The sequence below is a fragment of the Boleophthalmus pectinirostris genome, unplaced genomic scaffold, assembly GCF_026225935.1.
Source record: "Boleophthalmus pectinirostris isolate CB_2022bp ecotype Guang Dong unplaced genomic scaffold, ASM2622593v1 HiC_scaffold_14, whole genome shotgun sequence".
NCBI lineage: Eukaryota > Metazoa > Chordata > Actinopteri > Gobiiformes > Gobiidae > Boleophthalmus > Boleophthalmus pectinirostris.
The window spans coordinates 30168014-30191713 of NW_026571047.1; the positions used below are offsets into that span (position 1 = coordinate 30168014).

Consider the following 23700-nt stretch of genomic DNA (forward strand, 5'->3'; position numbering starts at 1 on the left):
AAAATGGCGTCTCTCCGCGGGGTCTTAAAACAGACTCACCTTGTAGTTTGGACCTTGGAATTAATGTATTCAATTTATATTTCAGTCTTCAAGAGCTGTATCTGATTTTTATGGTTAATAGTAAATAGAAAAGTGCTACATAAAAATTTACCGCACCTTCATACACCAGTGTACTCAGGTCACAATGGAAACTTTTCAACGAGCGATGCATTATTTCCTTATTTTAGAAATGATCCAAATATGTTTTATAATTGAAAGTAACTACAGAACAGCTTTTTAGAAACTGTTAAATGTTATGAGATGTTTTGGATCAAGATTGGTTACTAAATCACTTTATTACACCAATTTATAGACCAAAATGGGATTTAAATGGGCTGAACCGATTTACCAAAATTTTCAACTCAAATTTACACTTCAAAATGTAAACCTAAATGTAAAGTGCTTTTTTAAAATCTGATGAACGATGATTTTATTATACAGTGGGAGAAAAGACAACCGATTTCATTGTTGTTTGTTCATGTAAATAATTGTGAATCATCAAGTTGTCTTCTCACAGTGATTGATCGTAACACAAAAAATGGTGACATCCCTGATTTGCAGAAGAAATGATGCCCTTTAAAGCACAACTATTATGCAAATTTGACTTGTGTTATAGTTGTTGCGCCTCACCATTCACATTCCAAAGTTGTATTTTTAGTGATTCATGCATGTTTGACTAATCTTTAATCAATCAATCAAACTTTATTTATAAAGCACTTTTCATACAAAAATGTAACACAAAGTGCTTTATACAGATTAAAAACAATCCCACATTTCCACCCACCCACCCACTAACCCAACCCCCACAGCTGCCCAACTCGACACAACCAAACATCACAGACACCCAAACACCCAACCCCCCCCCCCACACACACACACACATTAACCTGCTAAAATACATAAAACGACACATAGTAAAATGTGAGGCTGAATACAGGCGAACCAGTTGAGAAAGCATCATCAGAGGAGCCGTCTACATCAGGAGCAGAGAGACGTCCACCACCACCAGGAACCACCACAGGAGCCAGGGGAGAGATGAAGCCCAAGCTCCAACTCTCCACCAGGAGCCCACAGGACAGACCCGACAGCTACAGCCGACCTCTGCTCCTGATGCAGAGGCTCCTACAGAGGAAACACTGCATATCCTAAAAATAAGTCTAAAATAAATAAATATAAATTAAAATGTGTATAGTAGAAACAAGTAAAAAATATGATATTTCATTCAAAAGCTAAGCAAAAAAGGTGGGTCTTGAGCCTGCTCTTAAAAACATGAACGTTCTCTGCAGCCCTGAGCTCCTCCGGCTGGCAGTTCCATAGACGAGGGCCATAGTGCTGAAAAGACGCCTCTCCGTGAGTGTGTGTCCTGACTTTGGGAATGACAAGGAGCCTGCTGCCGGAGGAGCGCAGGGTCCGCGAGGGTTCGTAAGGTAAAAGGAGTTCTGAAAGATAAGAAGGCCCAAGACCATTAAGACATTTAAAAACCAGTAAAAGAACTTTAAAATCGATCCTGAAACTCACAGGGAGCCAATGCAGTGATTTTAAAACCGGTGTAATGTGGTCCCGCCCTCTGGTCCTCGTCAGTTACTCACTACACGTACATGGATATTTTTAAAAAAGGAGACATTTCCCTTCGTTTGTCCCCATCTTTTACACGCAAACAGCGAATTCGCCTCTGAAAACAAATCTTTCTAAAAACTAAGGTTAGACTGAAGATTCTGGAAAAATATGGTTTTGCGTTTCCTTGTAAATGAGATAAACAGAGATTTAGGAGCTGATGTGTCAAAAGTGCGACCAGTGTTTACCTTTTGCTCTGATGATGATGATGGAGCATTCAGAGAGTCGCATTTCTTTCTGGTGAAACACTTTTCATGTGTTTGCATTTGCACAAACAGCTGATGTTTCATATCCATGACCAGAGACGAATGAGGCTCAGAGGTCAGTGATTTTGCCACTTCTTTAACAGATCTGTGGAGAGGCGAGCCCGCTCACTAATGCACATTTTTCAAGGCATTTTTGAGTAATACTTACAACTGTAATGAAATAAACACTACAGGTTTGAATCTAATCCAGGCGCCACCCAGAGGTTTGATGTAGTTATGACGGCGCTCGATGCTTTATTTATGCGGGTCGATGTAAACGAAAACTTTTTTGAAAACGATGCTTTGTGCACAACCTTTTTTTGGAAAACAAAGGGAGGGAAATATTTGTTTCTCAACACACCGGGGTATGTGTAAACTTACTTACTCTGTACTTACTTTGTTCTCCAATTTTCTTTTCTTAAGCAGTGATAAGTTTGGGATTCAGCAGCATCATGTAGTGATTTTGGTACAAATGAAAAATCCATTCAAGAGCCATTTGGAGCGTTTCCCACAGAAAAGAATTACACCCGGAGCCACAAAACCCTTTTGACTTTAAAATGAGGATAACACTGCATATCTTTTTTTTTTTTACCTGTAAACTCTGTATAAAAGACAATAGTGTGTTGCATTTATGAAATCAATGAAATGCTACAGAGAATATTTGTCCATTCATATATACGGTCTGTGTGTACGACCTGCAGACGTATAATCTCTGAAAAGTTTAACATGAACCATCTCTAATGTGATAGAAGCACAGAACAGACTCACCATCAGCAGAACACCCCTCTGTCACAGAAAGAACACTCATATTCCACTGAGACGAGTCCTTTAGTCCGACAGAAGCTGAACCGTGTCAGCGCACAATAGCGAGCTGTTTTTTAAGGGCCCAGTTTAAGCAAATGAGCCGTGTGGTTTTAAGTTTCATTTCTGTAAAACGTAAACAAATATGCTCAAAGCTGTGTGGATAGGGAAGGCTTGCGGACACAGAAACGACGTGTCTGGACACAAATCGTTTCTGATACGGTGATTCAATGTAGTCTAAGTCACGGAAATGGGAAACAAAAATGATTTCCCTTCCATGGGTTGAAAAGCTCAATAAATCACGTTGCTGGTGTTGGATCTGGTAAATCCGAGTCGTCAGATCTGTGCCGGGTGTCGCACATCAGTGGCTTTGACACATATCTTGAATGACAAAAATGCTAAAAACTTTTTATTTGAATGTTACAAGATTACCGTCGTCAACTGACTTTTTTTTTGTTTTGTTTTGTTTTAGAGTCTGTAAGGTCCAAATAATGATTACGATGATCAAAATACAACTAGAATTAATTATATTATATAGTCAACTAGTCACAGTTGGTGATAAATAATTGCAGCCCGAGTAAGTGACAGTAACAAACTCTCATTGTGTCCATCCTTCTATAAATGCACTTCAGCCTGTTATGTATCAGGGCAATATGAACATCACAGAGGTTGTAAAACAGATTTTCACCTGGCAGCGCGCAGTTGTTAGCTCCGCTGTGGCACCGAAGTCTCGATGTGAGACCTGACACTGAGGTTAACAAAGCGAAGGAAGAGTTGTGAAAACCAACACACTACAAAGGGCCAAAAGGTGGAAAAACAGCTCAAATAATTAGGACACCACAGCGCACAACTCAAGAGATTTTTTTTATACCAGACTTAAGATCAATATGTCTTCATTATAGTTATAATCTATAATGAGATCCAGAGACAAGACGAGAAGAGATTTTTAACATAATTCCTAATGTATACAATTCACAATTCAGTTTCCAATCAATTAAAAAGAAGAAGAACAACAAAAACAAATCTGAAAATGAATATAAATACACATTTCTACAAGACAAATAATCATAGAAGTATGTATTTATGTTAATTTTCAGATTTGTTGTTGTTGTTGCAGTTCTCTTTAAATTGATGCCAACAAAATAATAGCATGAGCAATAAATAAAAAAAATAATAATAATTTGGGCTCACTATTTTAAATGTATTTGATTTAATATTTTTGTTTCCAGTCTACTGCTGCGGTAACTCATCAAAACTGAAAACTGTGGTGCTCAACGGGAGCTGACGTTGCCATAAATGTCATCACAACAAAGCGCCGTGTAGCTGTTGGCACCTCCTATGGATACCTGCAGATCATGCTCGTGAATTGCAGATGTGTTTTTTTTTTTTGGACTAAAATGAATATACGACGCTGCCAAATCTTATACGCATCACAGTTTAAGAAAATGAAATGGGAGCATGAAATAAGTACAGAGCAGTGGCCATGTACAGGTGGAGGTGAAAATGAGGGTTGATCGTACAGCTGTGCCAAAAATCGAAAGATCAATAGCTCGTCATCTCTAGTTTGATCGACCTCGATGATGAGACAAGTGCATTTTTAATCGAAGGGTCTAGAGCCGGTCATGCAGCAGTAAGAGCGCACGATGCTGACGAGGATTTACGCTCTTGTTTAGGAAAAAAGCAGCCTGAGCCACAGCCCGTCTCTGTGTGTCACATGTCCCAGTGTTTCATAAGTTTTGAGTTAAATCTGCACAATTTGACTAAAGGTCAAAGAAGAACCAGCTCCTCACCTTTTCCTCTCCTACTGTCCTCTTGTGCTTGTGATGTTTATAATCCAAGTTGCGGAAAGTAAATGACTATTTTCTCACCACTTATGAGTAAAATGCAAGACTTCATTTAGCGCACGGACAGCGAAAATTGAATTAGAATTGAATTTTGATAGCTGTAGCACGCGCACGCACGTGTTTCTGCCACTAACGGTAACACACGTGTGCATTAGGTTTAATACAGACAAACTCATTACACACAGGGTCTTAAAAGTCTTAAAAAGGTCTTTAAATTTCATGTTCCTAAATTAAGGCCTTAAAAAGTCTTAAATGATGTTGCCCAAGTAGGGCTGGGCGATATGGATCAAAAAATATATCTCGATATATTTTGCTATATCTCGATATACGATATATATCTCGATATATGTTCAAGAAAAAATAACCCCCTAAAACTGAAAACTGCAAAAACAAATCTGCCAAATTCCACAAGGTCTTTTTTTTTTTTAATTGAAGTGTAAGAGGTCGGCAGTTCATATAGGAACATTTAAGATTACAAAAAACCCTAATTACATAAATAATAATTTAACTGGAAAATAAAAGAAATAATATATATTTCCTCCTTTTCATTCATAAATAAAACAACTCAACACAAGCTCATCTTTGCATTAACTCTGTTCTCCAGACCAGAACCAGAACCATGAGCTCATTTAGCAGAAGAAGCTCAGGATGTTCCTTATTTTAACAGATCCATGTTTCTATCCAGCAGTGAGGAGCTCTGAGGTTTAATCCCACAATCCACTGCAGATCAAATCAAACGTTTCCAAACACTATTGTACAAGTGACACTGCAGCAGATTATTAATTAAAATATTCTGCATAAATAAACTTTACATTGCTAAACTTTACAATATATAAAGTATAACGACTCTAGAGCCACATCAGCCCGTTTGAGATAATAATGTGTTTAATGCAGTTTTGCGCACGTGTGTTTACATTTTACAGAAACGAAACTTAAGCGCATGGCTCATTTGCATAAACAGAGCACTTCTCACGCAGCTCAGCTCGTTTAGCTTCTTTCGGGCTAAAGGACGCGACTCGGTGGAACATGAGGATGTGCTGCTGGTGGTTTTGTCTGTAAATGGTGGAAAAGGTTCGTGGCGCCAACTTTCAGCGTTCACGGCGACAGTGACGAGTGAATGAGACACGAGCGAACAAAATCAGGGAGGCGAGGGCGCGGGCGACGAGAGAGAAGGTAAACAAGAGAAGTGACGAAATCAGAATTGAATATAAGCATTATATCGATATATACGATATGTCAAAATTCATATCGAGTTTAAAAACTATCTCGATATATTTAAAATATCGATATATCGCCCACCCCTATGCCCAAGCTTTATTTTTTTCACAAAGGTCTTAAATTTCATTCACCTGTTTTTTTTGTTTTGTTTACTCAATAAAAGTAAAAACAACAATGTGAAATCACGTAACATGAATGAACGTCTAATTTGGAGTATGCGCAAACAATACTTTGGTTTCTGGCGCTGGCGGCAATGAGTAAACAATCAGAGTGGAGGAAGACGTTGCATGGATCATGGGGAAGTGTTGGTTTAATCCACAGTGGCCATTAGATTGTAGATTTAGTACCGGTAGTTAGTTGGTCATTATTAGAATTGGATTTGGTGTCTTTAACTCGCGTAATGGGTGCGATGTTGGTCTTAATTTTCATTTAAGTGGTCTTAAATTCGGTGTAGTCAAACCTGGGGATACCCTGACACACTTTAAATATGGTTATTATTAGTCCTATCAACTTGAAATAAAAACCGTATTGATCCTCACACCTTGTTATTTACACTTTCTATACATGTTGTTCTATAGCAGGGGAGTCAAACTCATTTTGGTCCGGGGGCCGTATCCAACCTACTTTGATCCCAAAGTTCCAGATCAGAAAACTCATGTCATATAAACCCCAAAAATAACAATAAGTTCAAATATTTGTGCAGAGTAACGCAAATCTATTACAGACATCTTTTTTAATTGATGAACTCTTTCTTATTATAATATTATAATATTATGAACAACATGAAACTTTAAGAAAAATTCAATTTCAACACAATCTTTTAACATTAACTTGTATGCAAATAGGAATAAAGTCAATTTTTCTTGGAAAATCCTGTGCTCACCGTCCACTTTTCTCATTTTGACATTTTGTTGATGAGGGTGTCACGGTCAACAGTCAAAACGATCGTCCTTTAAGAGCGTTTGGAAAGAGACAAGTCTTCATTTGTGCTGCTCTGGTGGGAGGGGCCACGTACAGAGGCTCTGGAGACGATTGATATGCTCAAGCACCACAGAAAATTACCAATATTTTAATAGAAAATATAATTAAAATATTTTAGTAGAAAATCACCCAAGGGCCACATTAAAGGTCTTGGAGGGCCGGATCTGGCCCCCGGGCCTTATGTTTGACACTTGTGTTCTATGGTTTCAACAAAATGGAAGAAAATCAAATCGAAAATCGAGATTGATCTTTTTTTTTTTTTTTTTACCATGTTGTATTTCTCATAGAACTTGGAGAGGGTAAATGAGAAGGAAACTACTATAACATCAGGAAAAGCTCTGAAAAGTCAATAATAATTTGCGTTATAGGTCTGCTTTAAGTGTAGAGTAAAATCTGATAGAAGAACAGATTCAGAAATAGAGCTGAATAATTTCGGGAAAATATGTAAATGTAATTTTTCTGACGAGCATTGAAATTGTGATTACATTTGCGATTCATGTTTTAATAATATAATTCTGTTCAAAGTTCAGATTTTAAACACGTCCAGAAGAATTGACTATACTAATATTTTATTTATTTATTTCTTTGATAGGGTCAGTGCAAAATAATGAACGTCTACAATTGTAGTGTAAATATGCCAGATTTTAGCAAAAATAAAGATAATTTCCATCTGTTGTCTTTCGGCAGGTAACACAGAAAACTAAAATACAAAACAGTAGTGATTTATTTATTTTATTTATTCAGTGTAATTACAGTTCATGTTTGAAAAAATCTGCTTAATCTGTTATTGTGAGTAGATTTGTTATTTATGTTTTAATAATAGGATTTTGTTTAAAGGAGCATTGTGTAACTTTTCTATAGGAGGGTCTGTCAAATGCTTCTTGTCTCCATGGAGATGTAGCTCATTTATTTGATAGGGACAGTGCATATTAACGAAAATCTGCAATTATAGTGTAAATAAGGACTGAACCAGAACTAAACCAGGACTGAACCAGAACTAAACCAGGACTAAACCAGGACCAAACAAGGCTAAACCAGGTCTAAACCAGGACTAAACCAGGAATAAACCAGGACTAAACCAGGAATAAACCAGGACTAAACCAGGACTAAACAAGGCTAAACCAGGTCTAAACCAGGAATAAACCAGGACTAAACCAGGACTAAACCAGGACTAAACCAGGACTAAACCAGGACCAAACAAGGCTAAACCAGGTCTAAACCAGGACTAAACCAGGTCTAAACCAGGTCTAAACCAGATCTAAACTAGGACTAAACTAGGGCTAAACTAGAGCTAAACCAGGACTAAACCAGGTCTAAACAAGGACTAAACCAGGTCTAAACCAGGACTAAACTAAGACTAAACTAGGACTAAACCAGAGCTAAACTAGGGCTAAACCAGGACTAAACCAGTACTAAACCAGTACTGAACCAGGACTAAAACAGGTCTGAATCAGGTCTAAAAAAGCTCTAAACCAGGACTGAATCAGGTCTAAATCAGGTCTAAACCAGAACTGAACCAGGTCTAAACCAGGTCTAAACTAGGACTAAACTAGGACTGAATCAGGACTAAACCAGGATTAAACCAGGACTGAACCAGGTCTGAACCAGGTCTAAAATTGTGTTCAATGTTCAATGTAAATATGGCAGATTATAGCAAAAAAACAAAAAAAACAATACCAACATATTTCCATCTGTTGTCCTTTGCGAGGTGACAGAAAACCAAAACTAAAATACAAAACAGTTTCAAAGAGACAAAACACAGAAGAGTAAAAGGCCAAGTGTTCACAGTACTACAAAAATCACAATTCAAAACATGTTTATAAAGATCTAAACTACAGGGTTAGCAGCTTTTACGCAGAATAAAACAGGAAATTGTGTTGTTATTGCACTTTAAATGTCAGCGTTTGCGATTTGCTAATTACATCATTCACATGGCAATTTCTAATCCTCGGTGTGAACATTTCGAGAGCCACTATTCACACAGCTTTACAAACACACTTTTTCATTTTAGCTGCTTCACTCACTAAACGGCCGGACAAAAGACGCAGGTCAAAACCAATATTAATTATTCTCACACTGGTCTTAATTTTCTCCAGTCAATTCAGTAATGAGGGCTTCAGTGCGGAGATGGACAGGCCCCTCGCACAAAGGCTCTGCAGTCAATCAGTTTCACAATGATTTCAAATTATTAGACAAATAAGAACTGGAGAATAGAGTCGAAAAACAGATACTAATCGATACTAAAGCCTAGTATCGAAACTAGATACTCATTTAAGAAGGTATCGTTAATAAAAAAAGCTGTATGAGGGCAAGTGTAAGTACAGTACAGCACCTCACCTACTGAACCAGGTCTAAACCAGGTCTAAACCAGGTCTAAACCAGGACTAAACCAGGACTGAATCAGGGCTAAACCAGGTCTAAACCAAGACTGAATCAGGTCTAAACCAGGTCTAAACCAGGACTGAATCAGGTCTAAACCAGGTCTAAACCAAGACTGAACCAGGTCTAAACCAGGTCTAAACCAAGACTGAACCAGGTCTAAACCAGGTCTAAACCAGGACTGAATCAGGGCTAAACCAGGACTGAATCAGGGCTAAACCAGGACTAAACCAGGACTGAATCAGGGCTAAACCAGGTCTAAACCAAGACTGAACCAGGTCTAAACCAAGACTGAATCAGGTCTAAACCAGGTCTAAACCAGGACTGAATCAGGTCTAAACCAGGTCTAAACCAGGACTGAACCAGGTCTAAACCAGGTCTAAACCAGGTCTAAACCAGGTCTAAACCAGGACTGAATCAGGGATAAACCAGGTCTAAACCAGGTCTAAACCAGGACTGAATCAGGGCTAAACCAGGTCTATACCAAGACTGAACCAGGTCTAAACCAGGTCTAAACCAAGACTGAATCAGGTCTAAACCAGGTCTAAACCAGGTCTAAACCAGGACTGAATCAGGTCTAAACCAGGTCTAAACCAAGACTGAACCAGGTCTAAACCAGGTCTAAACCAAGACTGAATCAGGTTTAAACCAGGTCTAAACCAGGTCTAAACCAGGACTGAACCAGGTCTAAACCAGGTCTTAACTAGGACTGAATCAGGTCTAAACCAAGACTGAATCAGGTTTAAACCAGGTCTAAACCAGGACTGAATCAGGTCTAAACCAGGTCTTAACCAGGACTGAATCAGGTCTAAACCAGGTCTAATCCAGGCCTAAACCAGGTCTAAACAAGGACTAAACTAGGACTGAACCAGTGTCATTAGCATAAATATATACTTGCCGCAACTGTCAAACCAATTGCCAGGGCTACACCAGGACTGGACCAGATCTAAACCAGGACTTAACCAGGACTGAACCAGGACTAAACTAGGACTAAATCAGTGTTATTAGCATGCTGCAACCACCGAACCAGTCACCAGGACTGGACCAGGACTGAGCCAGGACTGAACCAGGACTGGGCCAGGACTGAGCCAGGACTGAACCAGTAGCGCAGCCACTGAGCCGATCACCTCTGCTGATGGGTTTTATGTAATAAATACAAGTTGAATATTACATGATAGTTTTGTTTGACCTTCGTTGTTGTCTTTTCTCCAGGCTCTGATTCTGAGGGAGCTGTCCGTGATCAGAGACCGAGCGGGGAGCGCCTGTCTGAGGGAACTGGACAAGAGCAACAGCCCCCTGACCATGGCCCTGTGTGGATCCAAAGGTAAAAACAAAAACAAAACACAACACTGCACAGTGAGGTAGTCTGGTCTCTGAAGACAAGCAGGGCTGGGTCTGGTTAGACCGTGACGTAACAGTCTATGACAGGGGAGTCAAACTTAATTTGGTCCTGGGGCCGTATCAAACCTATTTTGATCCCAAAGGGGTCGGATCAGAAAACTCATGGCATATAAACCCCAAAAAATAGCAATAAGTTCAAATATTTGTGCAGAGAAATGCAAATCTTTTACAGAAATCTTTTCTGTTCAAAATATTATTATGAACAACATGAAACTTTTAAAAAAAAATGCAATTTCAACACAATGTTTTAACATTAACTTGTGTGCAAATAGGAATAAATCAGTTTTTGTTGTAAAATCCTGCACTCGGCTCCACTTTTCTCATTTTGGACATTTTGTTGATGAGGGTGTGACGGTCAACAGTCAAAACGATCGTCCTTTAAGAGCGTTTGGAAAGAGACAAGTCTTCATTTGTGCTGCTCTGGTGGGAGGGGCCACGTACAGAGACACTGGAGACATTGATATGCTCAGCACCGCAGAAAATTACTAATATTTTAATAGAAAATATAATTAAAATATTTTAGTAGAAAATTAGACGAGGGCCAGATTAAAGGTCTTGAAGGGCCGGATCTGGCCCCTGGGCCTTATGTTTGTGTTTAAAAAAAAACTACTCTACCCTACTCTGGTATCTTAGACCAGGGGTGTCAAACACTGTTAAAAATTATCCAGATATGTTTTGTAACTGTTATTTGTGATTTAAAGTAACTATAGACCAGTTTTGTAAAACTACAAGTCTAATATTTTGAAACATTGGCCAGTAAATCATCTTATCGCACCAATTTATAGACCAAAATTGGTCAGTTCAAAACTGAACTGATATGGTGGAAGCTGATCTGATACACCAACGATATCTGACACATGCATCGTATCACTGCATCTCTATTTGGAACATGACAAACTGTGGAATAGTACAGCCCATAGAATCAGGCATTTGACTTTCCGTCTCCAAAAAGTTACGCACAATCACGTTAAATAAAACTATTCTTTCCAACATGTTAACTGTTCATGAGTATCTATATGCTGTTTCTTTATATCCCTGTTGTAGCCTCGTCTCTCAGCTCCTCTCCACTCCTCTGTGCTGTCCTCACATTCATTGGCTTTAAGTACCTCTTCTCTTTGTGCTTCCTTTGTTTGTCTGCAGGATCCTTCATTAATATCTCGCAGATGATCGCGTGTGTGGGGCAGCAGGCCATAAGTGGGTCCCGAGTACCTGACGGCTTTGAGAACCGCTCTCTCCCTCATTTCGAAAAGCACTCGAAAGTAAGCAGTAGTTTATTTATTTTATTCCTTCAGTGTAATTCCCTTCCACATTAGAAACCAGGCGGATCTGGAGCTGTTCTCGGACACAATAGATGCTCACTGTGTTTGTAAAAAGGTTTTTATGTGTTATAAGAATGAATGATTAGGGAAAAAAATATCTGATTTATCTGTGATTGTGAGTAGATTTGTGATTTATGTTTTAATAATAGGATTTTGCATAAAGGTGCATTGTGGAGAGTCTGTCAAGTGCTTATTTTCTCCTTGGAGATGTTATTGCTTTGTCTGGAATGTTCCACAGTATGGCATTAAACCTTTCTATCTTCATGGAGACCAAACCAGACCAAGATACAGGGGAGATCTGTGGAGAGGCGACCCCGCTCACAGTCAGAATGTTTGTTTGTCTAGGTCTTTTTGAGCTATAAAACCACCTGTAATTGAATAAATATAAGGTAGAATGTAGATGTTTAATGTCATACTGTGGAACATTCCAAGCAGAACAATGACGTATCCATAGAAACAAGCAAGTGACGGACGCCCAACCGAAACGTTACATAGTGCACCTTTAAAGTTCACATTTTAAACTCATCCAGAGGAATTGACAGAAAGACTGAAACTAATACAAGAATCACATTTCAGAACATTAAAAAAATCATACTGCTTGATACTAAAACTAGTATCGAAACTAGATACTCGTTTGAGCAGGTATCGATACTAAAACAGTCCCATTCATAGGGCAGAAATGAACCTTTCCTGAAGCTTTAGAATGATCTGGAGCTGTATCAGAACAAGTATAAGGGCACATAGACTAGTTTATGCCCGTGGACCACTGAGGGATTACACAGATATAACACCACATGGGCCACGTTTACATGATGTTTTTTAACTCTGCATTAATTGTTCTGAATTAAATAGTTTACATGGAAATAATAATTCTGAATTGAAGTTTACATGGAAAACACATTAAATCGCCTTTATTTAATTCTGCTCAGCGTCTGTGGGCTGGAAAGGGTTCTGATTGGACTAATGATGGGCATGATTAATCGATTAATCGATAATTGATCATTAAGAATTTCATTGATTACGTTCATTTTAATCGACAAACCGAATGTAGGTTGCTGTGTGTAGCGTTGAGTGACCAAACAGGTGTGTACATGTGTCTCTGCATCAGAAGGAGCGAGACACAAACAGTCAGTCCACCTGCAATGTACCAAAGCACAAATGTGTATTTAACGATGATTTGTACAAGAAATTCCACACTTTCCGTTGCGTTCGGGACAAGTGTGAGTCCATGTGCACAGTGTATAAAGCAGCACATATGTTTCAGTGTCCAGTGGGAAAAAGTTTTACCAGGTGAGAGTCGCGCAATGTCGATGACGAGTCCCCACCTCCCTCCCCCCGTACGGTGTCCTGGTTTTGACAAACGCAAATCTGGTCACACTAACCTGTATTCACCTGAGTCATGTCTTTTAATCTGACAGAAATTGAACCACATCAGCGACACAAGAGCTGTAGTTTTATCTTCGCTGATTTTATGCAAATTTGCGATGCAGTTTTAAGTTTTGTTTCTGTGAGAGTTGCACAAAACTGAATTAAACACACATTATAATGTCAAACGGGCTGATGTGGCTCTAGAGTCGTTACGGTTTATTTGTCGTAAAGTAGAATTTATTTATGCAGATTAGTAGTGCAGATAGTAATAATAATGATGATTATTTTAATATAAAAACGTTAATGATTAATCGATAATCGATCGTTAATTCTTCCGACGATCGATTAAGAAAATTTCATCGACCGGAAGAAAACACACACTTCAGCTGCTACCGGCTTTTCTGTCATCTCGGTTTGTCGTTACGCCGCGGACACAAACATGATCCAAACTTTTTCCTCAGTCATTCCGATGATAATGAAGCAGCAGCTGGAGAATTCTCTCATGACACTTTACGTCTGTCGGCTGAGGAGGAGAAGAGAAGACTGTCGGAGAAGGGAGGAAGAAGACAAACTGAGGTTACGTTTACACTGAAATGAATCACCGTATTACTGTTTCACCGTATCGGAAGTGATTTGCGTCCCGCTACGTCAGCATATCAACGTTTTCAGGCTTCCACACAGTGCCAGATCAGATGGCGGCACCAGATCGTTCCGTCTCTGGAGCCGTTTTCCATCGGATTAGTGTGAACGAACACTGCCTCCACAACGAAAACGACTCGAATACGAACTAGTGTGGATGGGGCCTGAGTCAGTGGCTGCTCTACCTCAGCCCACTCCTGCATCCTGCTCGCAAGTCCGAAGAGCAGTGGATGAAAGTCCGAAGCCAGGACTGGTGGAGCCGGATCGTACAGATCACGTCAAAAGGGCGACCCAAGGAGCATGCGCTGAACGATGGGATTATTTTTAAGAAGGATAAACGTTTACTACCGTCTGACCTTGCAGCTTTAGGATTTGCTCGATGGTGGGCGGGTACTTTTTAAATTTAACAAATCCCTGTTATTTGGTCGTGACGTATCCAAATCCCGTAGGAAGAAGGACAAAAACGTCTTTCCCCTTGATAAAATTCACCAAACATTCTCTTTGTTCCAGCTTTAAATCCTCGATCTCGGGAATCATCGAAGAAGAATAAATGTTTACATGATCAAGGAACAAATTAATTTGGCTTTAAAATCTCAATCTCAAACTTTGGAATCAAGTTTAAATCCGAATAATCATTTTCATTAGAAAGTAAGTGTTTACATGGTCTTTTTAAAGCAGAATTACTTTTTATTCAGAATTAAATTATTTTTATTCTGATTTAAAGCTCTCATGTAGACGTGGCAATGGTAATATAAAGGAAAGTACCACTATATAGTACTGAAAATCACGTTCTATTTACTAAAGCGTGAGTTTTATTATCATTGACAACGCCACCGCATGTACCACAAATGATTTCCTTTTCCTCCTGATATTTTTGTCCCATCCATATGAGTCACTCCTGGAATTGTCCGTTGGCAGGGAAAAAAATGAGCTGAAGTCTCTCTTGGTGTTTGGCCGTTGCATTGTGGTGTTTGCATGCTTTTCCTGTATAGATTTCCCATGGGGCTATGTACAATAATAGGTCCAATATGGGCTCAGAACTCCTATGTAAAAAGACTCTGTCCCAGCGGTGTGGCAGCAGATTGTCAATTAAACTGTCGAGCTGAAAATTACTGTATTCAGGGCTGCACAGTGTAAGAAAAAGATGTTATAATTAGTGCTGTCATGCGATTAAAAAAATTTAGAGATTAATTAATTATGATCTGTAATTAATTAATCTAATTAATCTCTTTTTAATCTCACCTAAAAAATGCTGAGAAAAGCTTCAAGTTTGAGGTATTTTCATTTAAATTCATTATTACATTATTGTGGCAGATCAAAAGACTGATATAGAACAAAAAAAAAGTGACTTTATAAAGTCATTTATTGTTTAACAAATCTCTCCAAATTGACTGTTGAGCCCAAGTCTCCATGAATAAGAAACTGTTTGCTGTAAAGTAGCAAAGACGAGGAAATCTGAACATAATAACTTTTGTCGACTTAAAGACAATAAAAAGTCCAGTCTTTCCTTAACCATATGAAAAATATTATTGATAGAGAAATGCTTTATATATGAGATCACTGGTTTTAGTCCTGGTTTAGTCCTGGTTTAGTCCTGGTTTAGTCCTGGACTGGGTTAGTCCCAGTTTTAGTCTTGGTGTTAGTTCTGGTTTAGAGGCGCACAGGAGGAAGCGCGGTTTACGCAGTGTACGCGAGAAAACGTACGCGGCTCACGGGAGGACGTCGGTCCGCGCGTTCTCAGGTTATTGAGGATGATGAAGGTGTGTGTGTGTGTGTGTGTGTGTTTGTGTGTGTGTTTGTGTGTGTTTGTGTATAGGACAGTAGTGCAGACATCATGAGTCTATGCAGGTTGTTTTCACCAGTGACATTTAAGTTGTAGGCGATTTTATATTTGTTATTTTCTTTTATATTTCACGTCGGGAGAATAATTTCCAAGACACGAATGTGTTTTTACCTGTGCACTGCTGCTCTGTTCTACTGGCTCTTCCACCTTGTCCATTGTGCGACTGACGCCGTAAACGTTAACATGACGTTTACATCGCTCTTACTGCGCGCGTTTTGTGTGGGTTTCCGGCAATGAGTGGAATTACCGAAATAAAAAAATAATTAATGTGTTTTGTGTGTGTGTGTGTTGTTGTCCCAACAACACACATAAAAAACAGGTTTTTATAATAAAGCAACTCACATACAGAAACACTAAAGTTAGAGATTAAAAATGAGATTAACGCGATTAAAAAACATAACGCGCTAAATATGACTGTAATTAATTAATCGCAATTAACGCGATAATTTGACACCCCTAGTTATAATACTTTCTAATAACTATATTTTAAAGAGCCCATATTATGCTGTTTTCTGATCTGTGTTATAATGTTGTTTCCTCGTCACAAACCGTCCTTGGAGTTGTGTTTTTTTTAATTCACACATGTTAAAAGCACAAATCCTGCATATTTAGATTCTTCTCTCAAACAGAAAACACTCTTGTCCAACTTGTGATGTCATGTGGTGATACAGGAAGTGCTCCACTGTGTTTTTAAACTCCATACACCGTCACTAGAATCATTTGGATTATTTTAGCCTTGGAATTGCCAGTCTCTTCTTAACAAAACGTAAAAGGTAGGTAAAACTTCTGCTTGGTGGAACAGAGCATTTTAAGCTTTGGAGATGTAGACAGACTAATAATAAAGAGTTACTCAAACATGTGTGAATGAAACAAAACAACTCCAGGTCTGTTTTTGTGGAGGGAACAACATTATAACATGACTAAAAGCGCACAAGAGTCAATTTTGGATAATATAGGATCGTTAAATAGCCTTAATAAAGCATGACAAAATACTTTATTCACAATGAACAAATTGTTTATTAAGAATTATTCAGGCTTGCATGTAAAAACGACAAAATATTTCATCAGAAGTGCCTTTCGTTTAGACGGTGACGGCGTTTTTGGGGCTTAAAAATGCTAAAATCTGAAACCACCTCCAGAGTGGAAAAGTTGAATACACTCCACCATAGTGTTTCCGTCTACACTGCCCAAGACGCAAAACTCTGGTCAGATCTGCTGACGTCGCGTACACGTTAACGTCACACCTATCGTCACCACCGAGCCGCCTGAACCCAATTGAATTTCACACACTTTTGCGTCACCGTATGCAGGCAGATTTCGCCCCCCAAAACGATCGTCTCAACACAGAATAAAAAGTGAAGACGCTACGCCACTTTTGCGTCTTCTGTTCCGGCCGTCATCATATAAACGTAGCTTTAGTAACTACTTGATTAATATTGTAACTCCAAACCAGGGATGGGCATTCGATGAAATTTTCTTAATCGATCATCAGAAGAATTAATGATCGATTATCGATTAATCATTAATGGTTTTTTTTATATTAAAATGATCATCATTATTATTACTATCTGCACTACTGAATCTGCATAAATAAATTCAACTTTACGACATATAAACCGTAACGACTCTAGAGCCACATCAGCCCGTTTGACATTATAATGTGTTTAATGCAGTTTTGCGCAACTCTCACAGAAACTAAACTTAAAACCGCATCGCTAATTTGCATAAACTAAGCGAAGATAAAACTACAGCTCTTGTGTCGCTGATGTGGTTCAACTTCTGTCGGATTAAAAGACATGACTCAGGTGAATACAGGTTAGTGTGACCATATCTGCGTTTGTCAAAACCAGGAGACCGTACGGGGGGTGGGAGGTGGGGCCACGTCATCGACATTGCGCGACTCTCACTTGTCCCGAACGCAGCGGAAAGCGTGGAATTTGTTGTACAAGTCATCGTTAAATACACATTTATGCTCCGGTACGTTGCAGACTGACCGAATGTTTCTGTTTGCTCGCTCCCTGCAGAGAGTTACATGTACGGACCTGTTTGGTCAGGCTACGCACAGCAACCTACATTCGGTTTGTCGATTAAAATTAACGTAATCGATGAAATTCTTAATGATCAATTATCGATTAATCGATTAATCATGCCCATCCCTAGTCCAAACCCCTAAACTCTCAATTAAAGAGGGGATATTATGCAAAATATGTTTTAGCTTTCTACCATAACGGTTTTCCCTCATCAAAATCATGCCTGAAGAGTTTTTAGATGTTATTCATACATGTTTGAGTAATTTAGCAATCTCTTCTGTCCCCTATTCAAACCCGTTTAGTGGTATGATTCTGTACGAGGCTCCGCCCACACTCCCACACGACAATTCTCCATAAATATACAAAAACATGATACAAAACTTGTACACTACAACGTCACAAACCTGATGTGATGTGCAGTAGTTTCGTTAACGGGATGCAGGCTGATTGTGTTTCGACAGCGCTCTGAAGGGGGAGTGACTTAGCCTGGTCATTCTCTGTTCCGTCTGTGTCAAAATAGAAACTTAACAGAGACTCGAGTCTACTAAAATGTCCCTAATGTAGTGAATGATTTTTACATTTCAAACTCGAGGACTTTATTGAATATTCGATACTGATTATGATACCACAATGAAGGTTTTTTTTTCCTTTTTTAGTAATATAATATAATTTTCATACACACAATAATAGTACTTTACCATGAGATCTTATACTTCTTCTGATACAGCTCAAACGCAAGCTAAAACTGCTCAAATTTTGTCCTGTTAGTGTGACGTTTTGCAGTATCTAGGATCTAGTATCTGATTTTCGATACTTTTGACAACCCAAGTAGGATTTAATCGGGAAAATCATGAACAAAATCTGCCTTATTTTTACCTTTTACTGTCAGAAAAACTGCAAATTTCAGTCAGATGGAGAAATTTCTGTATATTTTCTTGCAATATTGTGTTAAAATGCAGTCTGTAACTTCCAAGGTGAAGGGCCGGCTTCTCGCTTGGCTCCATGGAAATGTTATTTCTTTGCATAGAATGTCCCACAGTACACTAATTTACCTTACATATATTCAGCTATAAGTGTTTTATAGCTCAAAGACATGAATATTTACCATGTGCAGGCTTGTTTCTCTGTAGATCTCCATTGTGTTAACCAAGCTTTTCTCCAGACTCTATAATACTGAAGGCAAAGCAATTAAATCGGCGACCCTGCATCAGAAAAAGTTATACAGTGCACCATTAATAATATAATTTATGTGTCAGTTAGTATTGCAGTTAATATGTTTTCTTTATATATATATTAATTTGTGCAGCCCTTTCTCTGTTGGGTTTCTTTTTATCTGATCTTTTGTTCTGATCTGAACACCGCACGCTTTTACCAATGCCTTTTCAGTCTGACTCTTTTCACTTCTTTGCTCTTGAGAATCCTTTAAATATGTCAAGGAGTTTGTTTTTGAATGTAAACAGATTGGAAATTGAATGCGTTTGAGTGTTGTATCACTTTGAATGAGCTGCACATTAAAAAAATATATTAACTTATGTAACAAGTAGGGATGTAGTTTTGTATTCAAGGTCCCATATCATTTTATTTTCTGATCTGTTATAATGTTGTTTCCTCGTCACAAACAGACCTGGAGTTGTGTTTTGTTTCATTCACGCATGTTTAACTCACAAACCCTGCAGATTTAGGCTGAGTTCTTCTCTCAAACTAATACAGGAAGTGCTCCAGTGTGTTTTAAAACTCCGTACACCTTCACTAGAATCATTTGGATAATTTCAGCCTTGGAATTGCCAATCTCTACTGAACAAAAGGTAAAAGGAGCAAGAGCCGCTCGATTACGGAAAAAAATCATTATCACGTTTATTCAAACAATTTTTTTTTTTTGTTACACGGTGCATTTATTCAGCATTTCTCTCTCGCAAAAAAACCAACACTTTGTTATTGATAATTTACGCAAAACTTTCAAATTGAAAATAAATATAGGCTACAAATATGAACCTTAGAGCAGTTTTGCGATGTATAAAACATAAAATTAATAAAATATACTTTGAACATGAAATAAGGCATAAAAAACATAAATGTATCCAAAATAAACTATATATCCAACTGTTCTACAATCTCTATATTTAAAAAATCAAATAAATATACTTGCTTGTATAAAAAAATATCTCAAAATAAACTTTAATCATTTCAACTTGATCATATGAGTTTGGAAATCGTTTGACACACAGATGCTCAAACACATACCAAAACTCTTCGGGAAAGGCTCAGATTTTGTCCTGTTAATGTGATTTATTTTTTCCAGTGTCTAGTATCTTGATACTTTCGACAACCCACGTAGGACTTAATCAGGAAAGTGTGAAGAATCCCTCAGTCGTCCAGGTAGAATCCATGGCGAGGAGAAAATTCAGTTTGTCGACTGGACAGAAGTTAACTTTAACTTTAAGTTAACTCAATTTTCTCCTCGCCTTAATCAGGAAAATCATGAATAAAATCTGCCTTACTTTTACATTTTACTGTCAAAAGAATGAGAACACACATCAATTACTAGAGACGGGTGCGTCAGAGGAGATGGAGCAGCCCAAGAACATACAGAAAAATCCCGCACACCGTTTTACTTGCAAATTGTGAAATTTATTCGGACAAACCGTGGAACGTTTTTAGCACATGACGAAGGCCTAGTGCTGAAACGTTGCAGAAAAGATCAATAACAGTGTTTTTTAAGAGAGAGAAATGCTGAATAAATGCATCATGTAACTAAAACAGGCATGTCCAAACTATGGCCCGTGGGCCAAATGCGGCCCTCAGACAAATTATTGCTGGCCCTCAGGCTTCCAGGTGAAATGGTCCAAATTACCTTGCATAAATTAAAAATTAACTTTTTACTGCAACGTTTTTAGGAAATTTACCTTGATAAAGCTGATATTTCATATTTAGCGTGTGGTTTTAAGGATATTAGCATGAATAAAAACTGATGGGTCATTCTTATGTGTTAAACATGCACATATTTCAATTGTGAGCCGTAGTGAGCACCAGTCTACGTCCCGCGATCAGCCCTCTGCTTCGTCTGTGTTTACGTATGTGGCCCTTGATGACAAACGTTTGGACACCCCTGAACTAAAAAAAATAGTCTGAATAATCGTGATTTCAATATTGACTAAAATAATCACGATAATGATTTTTATACATAATCAAGCAGCCCCAATGCAGATCGATAATTGGCATAATATAGGTCCTTTAATGTCATACTGTTGAAAATTCCAAACAGCAAAAAAAAATAAAATAAAAACTTAACAAGAAGCTGGTGGAAAAGCTACACAGTACATCTTTATCAGAATTTCATCTGCCAGCAACACTGTCTTGTCTCCCTTGTACTGCTTATTTAGACTTCTACAAACAAGCTCTGAAATATATGGGATTCTTATATTATTTTATCAGGTTATATTTCAGTCTTCTCTCAAATGTTAATGCTCCGGGGCTTGTTTAAAATGTCAGCTGTGAACATAATCTTCCCCTTACAACTTAAATCACAAATTTCATCTCAAAGCCTGTCAGAAAAATGACACATTTCCCCAGAATCGTTCACAACGCTGCCATCATCGCAAAAAATACTCCACGCTTATGAACAGACTCCTGACTGAAACCACAAATGTACCGTCACTAGAATCACTTGGATAATTTCAGCCTTGGAATTGACTGTCTCTACTGAACTAAATATAAAAGGGAGCTGTTAACATGAAAACTACCACTTCATGACATCACAAGGTGGAACTGAGCATTTTGAGTTTTGGAGATGTAAACAGACTGATAATAAAGGGTTACCAACATGTGAATGAAACAAAACACAACTCTTGGTATGTTTGTGATGAAAAAAGAATATAATAACCAAGAATTAACGTAATATAGACTCTTTTAATGTCATACTGTTCCAAACACAGCAAAAAAATTAAATTAAATTAAATTAAATTAAATCAGTAAGACAAGAAGCTGGTGGAAAACTTACACAGTACATCTTATGCCTTATTTGCATGGGTTTAGTATTACCTGTGGACACTGGTGATTTGTAATACCGTATTTTTTGGACTATAAAGTGCACCGGATTATAAGGCACAATATCAATGTTGAATTTTCTTTTATTTTCAAACGTAAATTGCACTGGATTATAATGTAAATTAAGTGAGACTGATCCTTAGTCCAGGCGTCCACGATCCATTGGCAGATCGTGGCGTAATTCGCCCGGTGTTGCCTCCCTGTCTTGGTGAATGTGGATAAAGAGTTTTGTTTTTTTTATTTCCTACGAGGACGACTCAAATATACATTGTGTAATAATGTGTTTATTGCAGCTTTGTGCACATTTGTTTACATTTTACAGAAACGAAACTTAAAACCACATGGTTAATTTGCATAAACTATAAGTCAGACATGTCAGACAAATTTGGCCTGTGATATAATTATATTTGGCCCACGAGATCATATCAAATATGTATTAGAGCTGGCCCGTCGGCTACAAATAGGCTATAAAGACATTATTTATTTAAAATGTTATTATTTTATAATGTTTTTTTCTGGAGTCAATGTTTAAGCAAAACTATTATTAAACATTCATTTTAATAAGAAAAGGTTTAAGATTACATATTTTTAAAGAAGAGAAAACATCCAGATGTTGTTGAAATTTTTCAATAAATATTTGGTTTGGCCCATGACTTTTTAATTTTGACCCTCTGTGAATCTGAGTTTGAAACCCCTGACATAAGCTCTAAAAAAACGGCTCGCTCCTTGTGTGCTGATGTCGTCAACTTCTGTCGGACTAAAGGACACGACTCCATGAGGCTCCTGACTACAGTAGCTTTAATGTTCCGACAATCCATCAAGCGATGCGGCTTCGTAATTTACCAAAGTCATACTAAAACATTCTGACAGATTTTTGAGCGTTGTGCACCACATAAAATCAGTTCGAGGTCAGTAAACACAACCAGAATTAATACATAAGGCGCACTGTCGATTTTTGAGAAAATTTGAGGATTTTAAGTGCGCCTTATAGTCCAAAAAATACGGTAATTGTGGAGGATGCCTGAGATCTTAATCCCGTGTGAATGCGCTATGTCTGCAATTTGTAAAGTAAAAATTCTGATGCAAATTACCTTACGATATTTCGGCAAACACAGACGTCTGGTGATAATACTAGTCCCGTACAAATCTGCATCTCAATGTTTGTTGTTGTAATTGCGCGTCTTTTCTATCTCTTTTCTTTTCTTTCCGCATTCTTTTCTCTTTCAATCTCTGTGTCAATGTCAGTCAAATAGAGTAATTTACGGATTTCGCTTATCCCGTGTGAGTGCGCCGCAAGTAACACAGTGGTGGGGCGGTAATTTGCAAATTACCAGACGTCCCCGGGTTGTATTTATCCCGTGTGAATGAGGCTTTAAACTGAATTTGATCCGCAAGAAACACAATATCAAATCTACTGCACAGACGCTGTTCCGAAATACATGCGATTCTTGTGTTAGATTCTCTGTTTATATTTCAGTTTTCTCTCAAATGTTAAGGCTCATGGGCTTGTGTAAAATGTCAACTGTTAACTAAATCTCCCCTTTAAAACTTAACTTTAAAACCACAAATTTCATCTCAAAGCCTGTCAGAAAAATCGGTCACAACCCTGCCATCACTGCAAAAAAAATAAAAAATAAATACAGTTTCCCCACCTGCTAAGAAACCACTTATTGAAATCACAAATGTACTTTCCTTTGCTGCTGTTGATTACGGTTCCTTTTGTGTCCGCAGCTTCCAGCCGCTAAAGGTTTCGTGGCCAATAGTTTCTACTCCGGACTGACCCCGACTGAGTTTTTCTTCCACACGATGGCCGGACGAGAGGGTCTGGTGGACACAGCTGTGAAGACGGCGGAGACCGGGTACATGCAGGTACAGTTCAAGTGCTAAAAGCAAATTCAAGAGCTTTTTCAAGGACAGGTATTTATAAAAGTCCTT

At 38.2% G+C, this 23700-nt stretch overlaps 1 protein-coding gene across 1 annotated transcript in view; it reads left to right on the top strand.

The window, feature by feature from the left end:
- polr3a (polymerase (RNA) III (DNA directed) polypeptide A) overlaps positions 1-23700 on the top strand; it is a 224469-nt gene that overhangs the window by 93016 nt on the left and 107753 nt on the right. The window contains exons 17-19 of the mRNA XM_055150075.1: positions 10334-10445; positions 11663-11781; positions 23497-23634. Coding sequence (XP_055006050.1) covers positions 10334-10445; positions 11663-11781; positions 23497-23634 — 369 coding nt within the window. The remainder of the gene's footprint in view (positions 1-10333; positions 10446-11662; positions 11782-23496; positions 23635-23700) is intronic.